General features: G+C 36.6%; 1 protein-coding gene across 1 annotated transcript in view; it reads left to right on the forward strand.

Moving 5' to 3' along the window:
* LOC129956687 (uncharacterized) overlaps window positions 1-12,793 on the forward strand; it is a 45,157-nt gene extending 32,364 nt beyond the window's left edge. Inside the window, exons 2-14 of the mRNA XM_056068617.1 lie at window positions 6,299-6,376; window positions 6,461-6,544; window positions 6,627-6,710; window positions 6,791-6,850; window positions 6,954-7,661; window positions 7,769-8,074; window positions 8,175-8,440; window positions 10,293-10,652; window positions 11,304-11,562; window positions 11,665-11,991; window positions 12,078-12,374; window positions 12,456-12,660; window positions 12,783-12,793. Of these exons, the coding sequence (XP_055924592.1) occupies window positions 6,299-6,376; window positions 6,461-6,544; window positions 6,627-6,710; window positions 6,791-6,850; window positions 6,954-7,661; window positions 7,769-8,074; window positions 8,175-8,440; window positions 10,293-10,652; window positions 11,304-11,562; window positions 11,665-11,991; window positions 12,078-12,374; window positions 12,456-12,660; window positions 12,783-12,793 (3,045 nt within the window). The remainder of the gene's footprint in view (window positions 1-6,298; window positions 6,377-6,460; window positions 6,545-6,626; window positions 6,711-6,790; window positions 6,851-6,953; window positions 7,662-7,768; window positions 8,075-8,174; window positions 8,441-10,292; window positions 10,653-11,303; window positions 11,563-11,664; window positions 11,992-12,077; window positions 12,375-12,455; window positions 12,661-12,782) is intronic.
* The last annotated feature ends 4,893 nt before the right edge of the window (window positions 12,794-17,686 follow it).

Here is a 17,686-nt window from a genome sequence, read left to right on the forward strand (position 1 = left end):
ACTCCCGGTGAGGTTCTCCATACGCTTAAACAACTTAAAAAGATTCCTATAAGCTGATCCATGTACCAGATGAAGGTTGGTTGGTTGTGAGTTTTAGTGGCGCAAGAGCCAACCTTGGCTAAACTGCGCCAGTCGTATGGTTAGAATATACCAGATGAAGGAATTCTTTCATGTCAAGAGGTGCCCGACTTGTCAAGCCTATGGCCACACAGCCTTTTCAAAAGAATGCAAGTTCACTACGTCTTTTTGTGGTTGTTGTGGTTATAGACACCACAGCAGAAGCGAGGATTCTAACTGCATTAACTGCTCCGAAAGCAGCAGATTGAGAGGTACTAACTTTAACGTGCGGCACAAACCATCGACAATCGATGCCCCTGCTACCAAAAAGAGATAGCAGCTTATAAAAAATCAAGGGACTATTATTAGTATGGACCGTATTAATTTTGAAAATTCTTCTTTTCCCTTTAACATCGCGACAGCCTCTACTCAAGACCCACTAAAAATACTCCAAATAAATTTAGCAAGAGCTAAAGCATCCACCAACCAGCTTCATTTGACAGCAAGCACGATTAAACCGGATATCATCCTAGTGCAAGAACAATACCACTATAACAATGAAATCCGTGGAATTCCAAAATCATGGAAAACGTTTAGTTCCACTAACCAGAAAGCTGCAATTCTCATCCCTTCAGACCAAATAAAACCTGCTGTATTGGCAACAAAAATCAACCTGGTAGCTGTAAAAATTCAAACGTCCTCATATCCCATCAAAATAATTTCTGCCTACTCCTCACCAGCACAACTCTTCAAGAAATCCAAGAGATCATTACCAGACTCCCGGAGGAAAAGATTATCATCGGCGCTGATTTCAATGGACACAACACCCTTTGGGGGTACAGATCCAATGACAACAGAGGCAATGAAGTCTTGGATTTTATCTTAGCAAATAATTTATACATCTTAAATAAATCAGATGCCCCATAAACTTTCCAAAGAAATAAAAGCATTGGCTGGCCAGATCTGACCTTATGTCCCCTATCAATTATAGACTCTTCCATTAACTGGGAGGTTCTGGATGATATTTCCTTAAGTGACCATAGATATAAACAAACAACAATAGCATCCACTATAGCTAACCAGTTCTACAAAAGATACAAGACACGCCATGGGAATCATCCTAGATTTCTCAATATATTTGGTAAAGATATTTATTATCTAGAAAATAAAATAGCAACAGCAAGAGATTCCAGAGAGCTAAATGACGCTACAATAGTTCTTCAAAACTCTATTATCAATGCCTGCAACAAAACCTTTAAGATCAAAAAACAGCTTTTGTTAACGAAACCAAACTGATGGACAGAGAAATTAGAAATTCATAAAAAGAAAGTTAGAGCACTAAGAAAGAGAGCACAGAGGGCATCAGAAATTGAAAAGCAGTGGAGATACCAGATCTTCAAGAAAGAGAAAACAGAGTACAAAAAACATATTAAACAAGCAAAAAATACGGGCTGGTGAGATTTCTGTAGTTCAACCACCAACCCATATTGAAAGCATTACAAAGTCGCCTTCCGGAAATCTGTTTTCCCATCACAAATCCCATACCTGATGAACAGTGACCCAAAAGGAAGTCTGAAAGAAACAGCGCAAACCATCTTGGATCAGATTTTCCCATCTCCTGCTATTCCAACTTATTATAATTTAAACACCTCAACGCAGCCACTTAACCCTCCATTTTCCCTCCAAGAAATATCAATGATTATAGACAATCTTCTGTCAGGTAAAGCTCCCGGTGTTGATGGAATTGACAACTTCCTTCTTAAAATTATACAAAAGCGCTTTCATAATATCTTCCCAACTCTCTTTAATAAGTGCCTAGAATTAAGTTGCTTCCCAGATTCCTTGAAAATAGAAAATATTATTTTATTCCAAAAACAAGGAAAAAATCAGAGACTGGCATCTTCATATCGACCCATTTCTCCCCTGCCAACAATCGGGAAGGTGCTAGAGAAATTGATGACCCAAAGGTTAACTTACCATCTTGAGACCACTAATAGCCTCAGCGAGCGTCAACATGGGTTTAGGGAAGGTTAATCAGTAGACACAGCCATCCATGAGCTGATAAACAAAATTCAAACTGCTAGAAGAGAGGGCAAGCATGTCTTAGTGCTCTCTATTGATATAAAAGGCGCCTTTGACAACTTGAAACACAAAGAAATTCTCAAGAGTCTGGATGAAAGTCCCTGTCCTTTAAACATCAATCGTCTCTTTCACAGTCTCCTCCAAAACAGGAAAGTGACCCTAATGACTCCAGAAGGTAGGGCCATGAAAGATCAGATACAAGGCTGCCCTCAAGGATCATGCAGTGGTCCTGCTCTATGGAATCTCGTAGCCAATGAAATTCTCAAGCAGGTCTGGCCAGAAAATGTACATATCCAAGCCTTTGCAGATGATTTTGTACTGGTTATCGAAGCGGACACAAAAAATAGCCTGGAAAGAGAAACTGAACTTGCAATAACCAAATTTAACTTCTGGTGCTCAAATAATCAACTTTCAATCTCCACGGAAAAAACAACCCATATTTTATTCAGCAAAATGGAGAGAGGCCCCAGAATCTTATGGAATGGAGACATCATTAAGAGAAACAAATCTGTTAAATATCTAGGAGTCCACGTTGATGACCAATTAAACTGGCTAGAACACATAGAAAAACAAGGAGAAAAGGCCATTAAAATGCACCAAAACCTCAAAAGAATCGCTGGCAGCACATGGGGAATCTCTCAGAAACACAAAAGGGTTCTTCACAAGACAGTAGTTGAGAGAATGCTCACCCATGGTTCATCAGCGTGGTGTCTAAACCCAACATATAGAATGAAGAGGAAACTCTCCACAATTCAGACACCATTTCTTCTCTACATTTCAGGTGCTTACCGCACAACTCCAACAGCAGCACTACAAACCATTCTCGGCATTCCACCCCTGCACGTGCAATTATAGTTTGAAGCCTGACTAACGACAATATATCGCCTAAGAATCCCTCTTCCGCATAATGTAACAGAGATACAACCAGAAGAGCTTGAGAAGAAAGCAACTGGCTGGTCTACTCATCCTTCACAGCATTTCAATCTCAACCAAATCTCATTTGAAGATGAAGGAATAAATTTATCTCAAATAGACAATATCAATATCTTCACAGATGGCACAAAAACAGAACATGGAGTTGGAGCTGCGTTTTGTGTTCTGTTCAATGATTCCTGGTGCTACCACTAGCCTGCCAAATTGATTGACAACAATACTGTTTTCCAAGCTGAACTCACTGCACTTCGTGAATCACTAGAATATACATCTCAGTTTTCAAACAACAATACTTTTAAAATACATGTCGACAATAGAGCTTGTATCATGGCATCTTCAAATCCAAAGAGCACAAATCAAACAGCAAGAGAAATTTTTGGTGTCCTGCTTTCAAAACCAACAGTAAAAGTTTCATGGGTTAAAGCACATGCGGAAAATATAGGCAATGAAAAAGCAGATCAACTGACAAAGGACGCAACGCAAAATGGGCAATTTTATATGCAAACAAAGCTTCCTAAACCACATATGAAAGCCCTCCTCCGGAAAGACATGCTTGAGGAATGGCAAGGATATTGGAGCAATGGTGTCACAGGCAGGAAAATTTTTAATATCCTGCTTTCAGTCAACCTTAATCCCACTAACTGGATCAGAGAGGATATTATTTTCTTCTCAGAACACGGCCCTTTTCCTGCCTATCTCAAAAGGTACAATCTGTCTGAGAGTGATCTCTTAACTTAAAAGACTTGATTGGTGAGAAACACCATCCAAATGTTTTTAAATTTTTAAAATCAATTGGGTTTTATATGAGTATTTAACATTTTTCATTTTTCTTGATAATCATTTTTGCGTATCATATGTGTCTTGTGTTTTAAAACCTTTATCGCTTTTAAGCCAAATGGTTTCTAGAATTGAACTTTAATTCAACAAAAGTCTGGCGCAGTTTAGCCAAGAATGGCTCCTGTGCCAAAAAAACACAAAAACCAACCAACCAACTGTCTGAGAGTGACCAGTGCAGTTGTGGTGGGGTAGGCACCGCATTTCATTATGCTACGGAATGCATCCTTACAATCTCCTGGCATATGAAAAAAACCATCACCAAGCCATGAACAGGAATGGCTGAAAAGAGTCGCCAACAACTTCCTTTCCAGGCAAAAAAATCCACAGTATAATCAAATTTATTAGAGACCTATTCTTGCCTCTATAGCTTCCAACATCAAGTCTCAAACCAAAAAAGACTAAGGGGAAAAACAAGCACCGCAGTCTCCTGTCACACATTTCAAACAGAGATTCTCTTCATTTGCATTTCTCAAATTATTTTCCATCTGATTTTTTTTAACTGCATTATGATTTAATATATCATAAAAAATAAGTGAACACAGATTATATGTATATTTTTACACATTTTATCTGTCAGCATTATATTTCTAAGTTTATTACTACAAATTATATTTCTAAGTTGAAAAATTATGTAAACGGTCTCATCTCAATATAATTTCTTATATAATTGTAAATTCTGTAAATAGTTATTTTTTGTTTCGCTTTCCTACTAGTAAATATTTTGTTAATTAAATAAAATTCCCGTAACATGCCCACCAAACCGTTCACAGACCAGAATGGTCACGGAGAGGGTATGAGACGGCGTTATGTTCTATCTGCATATGAAATTCTTCCCAAAATTCAGAATTAAAATATTCAAAAAATGACTAATGACACTACTTCTTTTCATTATATAATTCTCCATCATCTTCCATTTGTGGGCGCCTTTAAGGCATTCTGCAAATAATAGCACAATAATTACTAAATTATTAACCATGCATAATTCTATAAAAATAATTTGTTGATGATTACATTTTGAAAAATAACTTAAAATGCATATTTTTTTTTATCCGAAAAAGTTTTTCAGTTTCGGGGATTGTTTTCGTTTCATCAACCACAGTGGATTCAACAGACATTTGTTTTAACAGTTCATTTATTTTAACGAAAGAATTTGGTTCATCTTTTGAGCAAGTATTATCCGAATGACTGGCTGTCTTCAGACAAATGGGAAGAAATCGCTTTGTTTTAAAAATTTAATAATATCGTCTGCAATTAAAGCCCTTAGACGTAAAAAAAAATCATTATTAGCTTATAAAACTCCGTACACACTCTCTAATGGCGGATTGAAATATCAATTACTAATTGCAAGACAGTTGTGAAATTAATTCTTACTAAATTTTAAAAAGTATATATATATTTTTTAAATTGTCCAGTTAAATTGGTTAGGACTTTAAAAATATCACACAGATGTCTTCATTAGCCGCCGAGATCACCAGATCTAAAACCCTGTGATTTTTTTCTCTGGGATTTCTTTAAAGACAAGCTGTTTGTGCCTCCACTTGCTGAGGACTTAGAGGAACTGAAGCAGCGGATAACTGCAGTGTTGAACTCTATCACAAGGGATATGCTACCACGAGTGTGGCAGGAGCTTGATTACCGTGTAGACATTTGTTGTGTCACCGGAGGGGCACATATTAAACACCTGTAGAAACTTGAATAAATGTAGTTTTGAGCTAAATTTGAATTTTCTAAATATATTAATTACAACGTTCACAATCATGTTTTCTTTTTGTAATATTCATTATGATTCACCCTGTACATACACATTTAAGACACTGTCAGGGAACTTCATATGTTTTGCATTTATTTTCCTTTAGACAATTTCAGTTATAAAATTGCTAAACATAACTATGCAATGGGAAATTCTTTTTAAAAATATAAAAAATATATATATGTAAAATATTGTAATATTTCATACATAGTTTCATGGGATTTATTTTAGAATGCACCAATGCCGCTCTCAATTATTTCTGAATATAATAAATTAGAAACTGTAATAAAACAAATAATTTTTTTTTTGTATTTACGCTTTCATATTGCTGAAAATTTCTTATTCCTTTTCTGAAAGAATTGTCAAAATTATTGTAACGTAGTACAAAGTACTGCAATTTTACTGTATTAGTTTTAACATATTTAAGCGAGAGTAGTAAACAGGGGTATATGGTAGGCGGCAGAGTTGAGTTGTTTTTCTCCTACTACCCCCTTTCCATCCCCCTCTGAGTTGAGTTGTTTTTCTTCTACTTTTTATAGTAATGTTGTTTGAAATTTGTAGTAATGTTGTTTGAAATTTGTAGTAATGTTGTATTTATTAGAAATTCCGCAAATTTTGTTTTGGGCTTTTCCTTTTTAGTGTTTGAGCGAGACTTCGCACGTTTTTTGCGAAAATGCGATTGAAGACTTGGAAGCGATTGCAATGGGTGGTAGTGATGTATGTATTTCGCTTCATTCTGGAATTTCCTGATATGTACGATTATTCTGCATAAAAATTATCATCTTAAATCTTATTTTTTAGGTTTTGAGTGAAACATCACAATTGTTTAACGACAATGAAATCGATGGAATAGACGATTGTTTAAACGACTTTGATGACGATGATGTATGTTTATCATAATTTTTTCTTCCAACTTACCTAAATTATTTTATATTTATTCCAGTTCAAGTGTTTTTGCTTTTTTTAGCTTCCTCAGAGTGAGACATCGCAAATGTTTTACGATAATCCTATGCCTCTTGCTCTCTACTATCAAGTAGGATCTGGATTTGAGGTAAATATAGCAAGAATTTTAGATTTCTGACTTCCTTTCTATTTTTTTCTCGTGGATATTCATTTAACATTAATTTTTAGAACCAGCCTGGACCTTCGACACGTGGCCCTGCCTTCCTGGAAAATGTTTCGTCCGAGAACGTAGGTATAATTAAATGTAAAATTCATACACATTTTCTCTCTATAAATACGAGTAGCCTTATGTTATGATTATCACCCATCTAAAGTATTTTTTTTTTTGCAGCTGGATAATGCGGTAATCGTTGACGAAACAAATAGGAGGGTCAATCAGCGTTACAACGCAGAAGAGGTGACATTTAGGGCTAGGATAGAGGAAGAGAAAATACCACCTAGGCTTCAACGCACTCCCTTGGTTGCAGCAGTTGAAGCAGTGAGGGCTCTTTTTAGCCTACTCATTCTGCGTTGTACGCAAAATCTAAGGCCTTCTGATCTTATTCGCTTTTGCTTCATGGCAATAGGATTAGAGAGGCCTGTGTCAACGGTTCTAATGCCGGTATCCGATGTGACAGTGGAAAGAATTGTTGCACCCATAATGCGGGTGCTTCAATCCTACAAGAAGCTAAAACTGAAAGATGGCGTCAATGTTGACGTCATCATCATTCACAGGGACATAGGTGCAGGTGGCAACCGCCGAATCATCAATATCGAAACTGATCGTCTTAAAAAACGATCGGTTTTATCGATACCGACTGACAAGGAGGGGTTATGTTGTGCTAAGGCCATTTTATATGCTTTAGCTCACTTGGAAAATGACCGGGCTGCAATAAACTCCATGAAGGATAGAAGAAGGCCTGCTCTTCTTAACAGAGCCAGAATTCTTCACAATGATACAGGAGTTCCTTTGGGACCTTGTTCTTATTCAGAAATCAGGACGTTTGAAGACTTCCTCGACATCCAAATTGTTGTCATTTCTTCTGAAAGTTTGAACAAGGTAAGATTTGATAGTTTATCTTTAGATATTGTTTGCTTGACAAAATAATATTATCATGGATTTGGAAAAACGACTCGTATAACTTTTTATTCTCTTTATTTCTAAAGGTTTCTTACAAAGGCAGAGACAGAGAAAGACGCATCAATCTGTGGTTTCATAATGGGCATTACGATGTAATTAAAAGTCTTAAAGGGTTTTATGGCTCCGATAACTATTGCGAGTCATGTGAAAAACCCTTTATGAATCTTGAAGACCACAGATGCCAGTTTGTGTGTCCCATCTGTCTCAGGAAAGATTGCTTACCTGGTCATCCCCAGCGTTGCTCCGACTGTGATAGACTTTGCCGCTCTTCCAGTTGCTTTGAATGGCATAAAGCAACTTCTGGAAAAAGACAGAAATCTTTTTGCGATAAGGTAATGACTCCATTTGTATTGTATAAAATACTTTTGACGAAAGATTAATGTTTATGCTTTTCAATTCAAAATTTATATCTTTAAATTGTTATTTTATTAGATGTACCAATGCAGAAACTGTGGCAAAGTCGTATTACGGAGGATCTGCCCTATGAACATGCACAAATGTGGAACGTCCAGATGCCCTTCATGCAAGCAGTTTGTGAATGTGTTGGAACATCGATGCTTCCTGGAGGTTGTTTCACCCAAAATGCCTTCTGACAAACTGATCTTTTTCGACTTCGAAACGGATCAGTCGTCAGGTACCCATGAAGTAAACTTTGCTGTAGCACAGTATTCCAATGGGGAGGAAACAATCTTCAGAGGGTATACAGCGTGCCAAGAATTTTGTGCATGGCTGTTCACTCCCATACACAGGGGTGTTTGTGGGACCCCAAAAAATCCCCTGAAACTTTTACGGACTTACTACCGGCATTTTGGAGTTTCGAGAAGGGGGGGGGGAATGAAAAATTACAATTATGAAGTATTGAATGACCTAATTATAAAAGTTCAATGAATTACTTTTTTTTGCAAAATTAATAGCCATAAATTTTCAAACATATAAACTACTACATTTTATGCAAATATTTTAAATTACCTGAATTAATTCTTTTAAAAAAATTATCTAATTTCTGCTGCTTTTTTTTATTTTCTGATGTTTGTGGGCTTGTCTTTCTTTTGTGGTGAACTTCATAATTGCAGGAAGGTTGACTTTTATTTTCCTCATTTACAGTTGAAGAAATTTCCTCGAGAACTGCACATGCAGAGGTAGAAGCAGTTTGCTTTTCTGCTAATGTAGAAGGTTTTTCAGAGACTTTTATAGGTGACTCATCTGAAATACATGTTTTTAAGTCCTCTTGATATGTTTTCCAACTTCTGTTCATATTCAGTAAGAGATCTTTGTGAATTGGATCAGTCATTGGATTTTTTGAGCCATATTTTTCACATGAGGTTTCTTTAGAAGCCATTAAATCATATTTAATAGTCTGCACTGCATCTAGGGAATCAATCTTAAGAGAGGTTCTATAGTCAGTGACAAGTGTATCCATTAAGTTGAATGCACTTTCCACTAATGGGCCATGGAAGCAGCTAAGGCAGGCTTTGACCAATTTAGCCAATGTAGGATACTTATAATCATTTGTGAAATCATCTTTTAAATTAAAAACTTTAGACCAATATTTATCAATTGTACACTTGACTTGATTTCCACTTTCATCAGATGTGTAGAGCATTTCTTTGGTGATATCAATATCACTCTGGTATAACCTTATTTCAGCTTCTACTTTTGACTTTTCATTATCACTAAAAATATGGGACATAAAAGATGATAATTTTTCAAAAGCTAATATTGTACTGGTTTTACCTCTTAGCTCTGGATCTAATGCTGTAAAACTAATTAGATATGAATTTTTAAGGGGTAATTTCTGTTTCATATGCTGAAATTTCAAAGTGAAATTCTCTTGCGTACATAAATAAAAAAATATTTCAATAAGCGAAATGAAAAATTTACACGTGCATCAATAAATGAAACGAAAATTTTACACAGCGGAGAAAAAAAAGTTGCGAAGCGATCAATAACAAATAGCTAATACAGCGAAAAATCCCCCTTCTCTACTTATTGGCGCCACGCCAGGAGAGATAAGACCTTTGAACCCAGAGTCACGTTATCGCACATCTGGTTGAACGAAGTCTCTCCCTTTTTTTTTCTGCCGCGCCTACTTGCCGAAAAGAATCCAGAAGAGAATGTCCGAGAACCGGGGGAATGAGTCATAACTCGCAATAAGGAAAGAACAAAAAAGAAGTTTTTTCCCGCTTTTCACGCATTATCACTGCCTTTGGAGAAAGAAAGGAAAAGTTTTCACCACACACACTGACCTTGCGTTTTCTGCTTTCAAAGCAAACAAAATTACCCAGATCAAAATAAATAATTCATTATTATTCCTACTTCCTTTTGAACGACGATCCCCGGAATTTCCGGGTATCGAAGTTCAAAATCCCCGGAATTCCGGGCTTTCCCCGGAGCACAAACACCCCTGCATACACAAAGGATACACTGCAATAGCGCATAACATGAAGGGGTGAGTATATTAAATATTTTTAAATATTCATTTAGTTTGTTTTTAACTATTTGCTATAATGTTTCAAGTTGACGAAAATATTTAAAATGTTAATTTTTCAGCTTTGATGGACAATTCGTCATGGCTTGGCTTCTGGAGCAAGGGATAGCACGATCTGTTATACCCAACGGTTCAAAGCTTATGTCCATTGGCCACCCGACATTGAGGATAACTCTCATCGACTCCTTCAATTTTCTGCCAATGAGTTTGTCCAAACTGCCGGGTTGCTTTGGACTAAGTGAACTGAAAAAAGGGTTTTTTCCACATCTTTTCAATAAGAGGGAAAATCAAACGTATATTGGCCCCATTCCTGACATCACATTTTATAGCCCAGATACAATGCGAGATGAGTTTCTAAAATGGCATAGAATGCAGGAAGGGGTAGAATTTGATTTTCAAAAGGAAATGCTCTCTTATTGCAAGTAAGTATTGTTTCAACAAGTATTATTTGTAAGTATTTTTTTTTGTTAAGGATATTAAAATATTTTTTTAAAAAATTTAGATCAGATGTGGATATACTCAGATTTGGATTTGGATTTTCGGATTTTATTGGCATAAGAGCCATGGTATTGACTAAGCTGCGCCAAACTATATTTATTTTAGGATTAAAAATATAATTTCAGCTTTAAAAAACCATGTAAAAAAATGAAAAAGATGAAGATTACTTAAATATGGGGGTAAAAAGCTACTGATTTCAAAAAAGCAAAAAGATTAGCATGTGGTATTCTATCAAGCAAATGTGAAAATGTGGAGTTGTTAAAATGATATAAACGTTGAGTGCTAAAATTTGGACATTCACTGAGAATATGGTAAACAGACATGGTGCAATTGCATTGAGAGCACATTGGTGCCGCTTCTCCAAAAAGTAGATGGCGATGGGTGAATCTGGTGTGACCTATCCGCAAACGGGTTAAGATAGTGTCGGATATACTCAGAAGGTGCTGTCTCGAGTTCAGGAAGCAGTTTCTCGAAATTACAGACGTGGACCCATTTTGGTAATTATTTTTAAATATTCGCCTGTTTTGTTGAATTTACTTGTTTTGAAATATAAAACTTTAAATCATTTTTTTCAGTTACGTGACCATTGGCTCGGCTTGTATGGCAACATACAGGTACAAGCATATTCGGAAGAATTCAGTAGTCATGGTGCCAGTACATGGATACATCAACAGCACCAATTACAACCCTGATGCTATACGCTGGCTGGATTTCATTGCAACCCAGGAAAATATTGAAATTCATCACGCGTTGAACAAACAGGGCGAAAAACGAATAAACGGAGTGTCTGTTGATGGATTTTGTGAAGAAACAAATACCATCTATCAATTTCATGTAAGGTTCTTTATTCAAATACATTTTAGTACATAGTCTGAATTATTCATTTCCTCGGCTTATGTTAGAATATATCAATAAAACGAATTCTTCTTATTCTAGGGCTGTTTTTATCATGGCTGTCCTGAATGTTTCGAAGGAGGCACTTTGAATTCCTTATCTGGCGTTAGTATGAGGACTTTGTTTGAAAGAACAAATGAATCAACTGCTAGATTAAGGAATCAAGGCTATAGAGTCATCGAAGAATGGGAACACGTCTTTAAAAGAAGATCAAATGATGACTTAGAATTACATCAATTTATTCTAAGTCATGAACTAAAAGATCGGCTTGAACCAAGGGATGCCTTCTACGGTGGTAGGACAAATGCGGTGAAATTGTTCTTTGAAGGGACAGCTAAATATGTTGACTTTACTTCACTGTATCCGTGGGTAAGTAAATTTGAGAAGTTTTTATGCGTATGTTTGGAATATTATATAAATATATTCTCTTCCTAAAATATAACTTCTCCCGTTAGGTTAATAAGTATTGTCTCTATCCCGTGGGGCATCCTGAAGTCATCACCGAAAACTTCCGGAGTATTGATGATTACTACGGAATTGTAAAATGCCGTGTCTTGCCTCCCCGAGGACTCCATCTGCCTGTTCTCCCTGTCAGATGTAATGGAAAACTAACGTTTCCGCTCTGCCGTTGCTGTGCTGAAAGCTTAAACCAAAGCTCTTGTCATCACAGCGACGAAGAAAGATCTATCGTAGGAACATGGGTGACGGAAGAAGTGAAACTAGCCGTTGAGAAAGGCTATTTAATCTCAAAAGTAAGTATCATTTTCTCAACCCTTTGAATATTATCTGCATAAATATTTTTGGGGTACTGATATATATATATATAATTTCAGATATATGAGGTGTATCACTTCCAGGAGAAATCCAAATGTCTCTTCCAGTCCTACATAGATCTTTTTCTAAAGATTAAGCAGGAAAGCAGTGGATATCCTTCCGATTGCACAACTGTTGAAGAAAGGGCTTCCTATATTCAGCAGTACTTCGAGAAGGAAGGTGTTCTACTGAATCCTGCTGAAATAAAAAAAATCCAGGGAGACGGCAAGTTGCCAAACTTGCACTGAATAGCTTTTGGGGGAGGTAAAGTATTCTATTTTTTAATAAACTGTAATTAATAAACTATTTGTGTTTGTGTAGTTAGCTAATCATTTTTTTTCTTCTAGGTGAGGAATGAACATCAACAAGTGTCACCTATTTTATGTCGACAGCTTACCTGCATTTAATAAGATGTTAGCTGATCCTACAAAAAATGTAAGCCGTTTTATTCCTCTGTGATCAAATTCAACTAGAATATCTAATTTATCATTACAAATGCTCATACTGAATGAAAAAATGTAAAGATGAATATTGATCTCGTGATTTTCCTTTTTCGTAGGTAAAGGACGTCTACTTGCCAACACCAGAAGTGGCGGCTATTGTGTGGGACAGCAAAAAAGAATTCATTCCCCAGGACACTGGCACCAATATTTTCTTGGCGGCTTTCACTACAGCTCACATGGGCTTGGCTGATGCTCTATTCAGAGATGAATAAGCTTGGTACGGTATGGTATAGTTAAGGTTTTCTGGCACAAGGTCCAATTTAGGACAAGCTGCGCCACCCACAAGGATATTTAAATAGTTCCATCATAAAAGTGTAAAATGTGTCAATAAAACAAGGGTACATTGTAAAACGTCAAAAGTTTAGAAGGTCTATGATTTATAATGATTTGGCACAAGAATAAAAATAAAACTCAAATTTTAAATGCTATGAAAGAAACCAATGGTTTTTAAAAAGTCAAAAAGTTTTGAGTGAGGTTTCTCACCCACCAGGTCCTGTAAATTTAAAATAGGCGAATGAAAGTGAGTTAAACGATCAGAAGTAAAATTAGGACATTGAGTAAGAATATGTGCAATAGAATTTATCACTCCACAGTTCGTACAATGAGGGGCTCGTTCACCAAACAGCAAATGTCTATGCGTATACCTTGTGTGTCCGATTCGTAGACGAATTAATTTTACATCTGCGCATCGGTTTGGTAAAACTGACCACATATTTATTTTTGGTTGAATAGCATGTAGTTTGTTATAAACCTGTGTGTCCCAAACTTCTTGCCACTTTTCATTGATGTATCGTTTGATATAACTTGATACATCACAAAAGGGAACACGGAAATTGAAAGGTTCTGAAGCTGATTTTGCAGCTAGATCTGCAAGCTCATTGCCATGGATTCCAACATGACTCGGTACCCAGCAGAAAATTATTTCAAAGTCTCTGTTAGCCAGTATTGATTCTTGCTCCATGATTTGTGCAACAATTGGATGACAAGAATAATCAAAATTTTGTAATTGTTGCAAAACGCTCATGTTGTCTGTGTATAAGCAAAATTTACGACAGTCAGATGAAGAAATATTTTGCAGTGCACATAAAATAGCAGTTGCTTCTGCCGTATACACTGAGCAGTATTTGGGGAGAGTATAATTATAAGGAGTGTTATCTAAAATAACACCGAAACCAACATGATTCATCGTTTTCGAACCATCCGTAAAGATTGCTTTATAATTGTTATACTGGGCACGATGCTCAAGGAATATTCGCTGAAGCGAGTGTGCATCAATATGAGATTTTTTGAAACCAATGAATGGGTTTATATGAGAAATGCATGGTGTATTCCAGGGAGGAAAGCAGAAACGGTCAATAGACAATATGCTCACTTCAGAAAGTTGTGTGTTTGAAATGAAGGATTTCATGCGTTCATAAAATGGACGGATAGCCGTTGGACGAGCATTATAAATTCGCTCTAAAAATTGACTGAGAGTGGTGGAAATTAAAGGATGCTTAGGTGTGGATGAAATTTTAAAATAATATTGCAATGACAATTTCTGCCGACGCAGAGATAATGGAAGTTGATGGCACATTACATATAAGCTTTGCACTGGGGATGTGCGGAAAGCTCCAGAGCAAATCCTCAGAGCAGAATGATGGATTGTATCAAGTTTCTTCAAAGCAGTATTGCTGGTAGAGCCATATGCTAAACAACCGTAGTCTATACGAGATAGAATCAGAGCTTCATATACTCGGAGTAATGATGTCCTATCAGCCCCCCAAGATGTGTTGGAGAGAACCTTTAGAATATTTAGCATTTTTTCACATTTCTTTCGTAGAAAGGAGATGTGAGAATGGAAAGATAGCTTTCGGTCGAAAATTACCCCGAGAAAACGTACTTCTGGTACAACAGGAAGAACTCTATTGCGTATATAAATTTCAGGTTCAGGGTGAAGACTGCGTTTTCTGCAAAAGTGGACGCAACAACTTTTACTTGATGAAACTGTGTATCCATTCTGATCACACCATTTCACAAGACTATTCACAGCAGTCTGCAACTGCCTTTCAATCAGTCTTATGTTTGATCCCTGACAAGAAATATGCAAATCATCAACGTATAATGTGCCTAAAACTGATGAAGGAAGTATTAAAAGAATTTTAGAAATGTGGATAATAAAAAGAGTAACGCTCTATACGCTACCCGGAGGAACACCTTCCATTTGAATAAAAGAGTCAGATAATGCTGATCCAACACGGACTTTAAAAACACGACAAGATAAAAAATTTTTAATAAAAAGTGGTAATTGACCACGAAACCCAAACTCATGGAGGGTTCGAAGTATCCCATAACGCCAAGTCTGGTCATACGCCTTTTCAATGTCTATGAAAACGGAAACCAAATGATTTCTCCGAACAAATGCATTACGGATTTCTGTTTCCAACTGTAAAATGTTACCAAGGGTAGATCTACCTTTGCGAAATCCACTTTGATGTAACGGTATTAGTTTTCCCAATTCTAGTTGATGGATAAGCCGAAAATTAACCATTCTTTCAAATGTTTTACTTAAACAACTGGTAAGTGCAATAGGGCGATAGTTTGAAGGATCCGTCGGATCTTTCCCTGGTTTCAAAACTGGAATGATAGTAGCTTCCTGCCATTGAGAAGGAAAAACTCCTTCATTCCAAATTCTATTATAAAGGTGAAGTATATTGTAAAGCGAGGGAACACTCAAGTGGCCAATCATATGGTATGAAATTTTATCAGGTCCTGGGCTAGTGTTATGAGATTTGGAAAGTGCCCTTTCCAGTTCATGCATGTTGAATTCAGAGTTATACGGGAGAGCATGTCTTACTTTAAAGTTAATTGGCTGTCGCTCAGCACAGCTCTTAATACTTAGAAACGTAGGGTTATAGCTGTCTGAGCTAGACACTTTGGAAAATGTTTCAGCAATAATATTAGCTATATCTCTGGGTGATGAGTAAATAGAGGAATTATTCTTTAAAACAGGAAATGTAAATTCTTGATAAATACCGTTAGCAGCCTTTACCTTTTTCCATAAATGCTTGCTAGATATATTAGATTTAATACGAGACACGTATCCAATCCAATATTCCCTCTGACTGCGTCTTCGAACTTTTCGGGCAAATGCCTTTGCACACTTGAATGCAACGAGATTTTCTGTTGTTGGACGCCTTCTAAAAATATTCCATCGTTTACTCTGTGCCTTCTCTGCTTCACTGCAGGCATTATTCCACCAAGGTTTGGAAAGCTTACGAGGTCTTGTAGAACTTTTTGGAATTGCAATATCAGCGGCATATAATATAATATCAGTTATTTGTGTAACAGCCTCGGAGATATCCAAACAATTAACCATTGCTTCAGTGATTGTGGCCAACTGCTGAAAGCTGTCCCAATCTGCCCGTTGAAATAAGTAGACAGATGGTCGTTGTGCCATCCTAACACTATTAGCAAGGGCAATGAAAATTGGAAAGTGGTCACTATTGAGAAGATTTCTTCCAACTGAAAATTCTAAAAGTGGAAATAGTATTGGTGAACATACAGCAAGGTCTAATGAATGAAATGAACGAGTGGGTTCGTGAAAATATGTCTTTGCATCATTATTTAACAGGCAGAGATTATGATCAGATATCAACTGCTCAATTTGCTGGCCACGAGAGTTGGTGTCTTCATTTCCCCATAGAATGCTATGTCCGTTAAAGTCACCGAGCAATATGAAGGGAATAGGAAGTTGATCCACTAAAGAGTTGAAATCTTCTTGTAAAATCACCTCACGTGGAGGGAGGTATACACAGCAAACTGTTACAAGTGTCTTTATGTGAACTTGAATAGCAACAGCCTGCAAATTGGTATGAAGGATAATTGGTGTGCTGGGGTAGAAGTTGGAAGTGAAAATGCAGACACCTCCTGAAACACTATCATTTAAATTTGTATTTAAATCTTTGCGGACGCAGTTGTACCCTCTAATTTTAGAGATTATTGAGGGTTTTAAATAGGTCTCTTGTAAAGCAAAACAGACAGGCCTGTGTTCATTTAAAAGTGATTTGATTTCGACGGTTTTAGAACGATACCCACGACAATTCCATGAAATGAAACCAGACATGGAAAAATAAACAAAAAAAGGAATGTCTGAAAAAGTTACGCATTGCCGCCTGGAGGCGATTTATTAGGAAAATTATCCATTTCTACATCAGATATATCAGATGTAGATGGACAAATTGCTAAGATAGAGTCTGAAGTAATTGGTATATCAGAAGGATCTGGAGGTTTAGGAGGGACTTCATTGTCAGATGTTTTGGCACTTGGAGGAGATTTTGTTTTCTTTCGTTTCTTCTTAGCGAAACGAGTTAAAGAAAATTCTGAATCTTTAGATTGAGAAATGGGTTGAGAAGATTTTTTGGAAGTAGATGCTGAATTTCGATTGTTTTCAGTTTTTTGTGAGTTATTGCTCTTTACTGATTCAAGAGCTGAATGTTTACAGGAGCAGGTTTTCAATGTATTAATATCTGTAAAGTCGGTCTGAGAACTAGTACATTTCAATGTTGAACCTATGGCAGCACTATAAGTAAGGCCAGGTTTGGGTGTTCTGTCTAAAACAAATTTTTTCGCTTCTGCGTATGAAATATTTCTTCTAACTTTCAGACTTTGAATTTCTTTTTCCATTTTCCATTTAGGACAGTCACGGGAATACGCAGGATGGCACCCAGAGCAGTTTAAACATTTGAAGGTCTGTGAGCTACAAACTG

This window comes from Argiope bruennichi, chromosome 11 (genome assembly GCF_947563725.1).
Source record: "Argiope bruennichi chromosome 11, qqArgBrue1.1, whole genome shotgun sequence".
Taxonomy (NCBI): domain Eukaryota; kingdom Metazoa; phylum Arthropoda; class Arachnida; order Araneae; family Araneidae; genus Argiope; species Argiope bruennichi.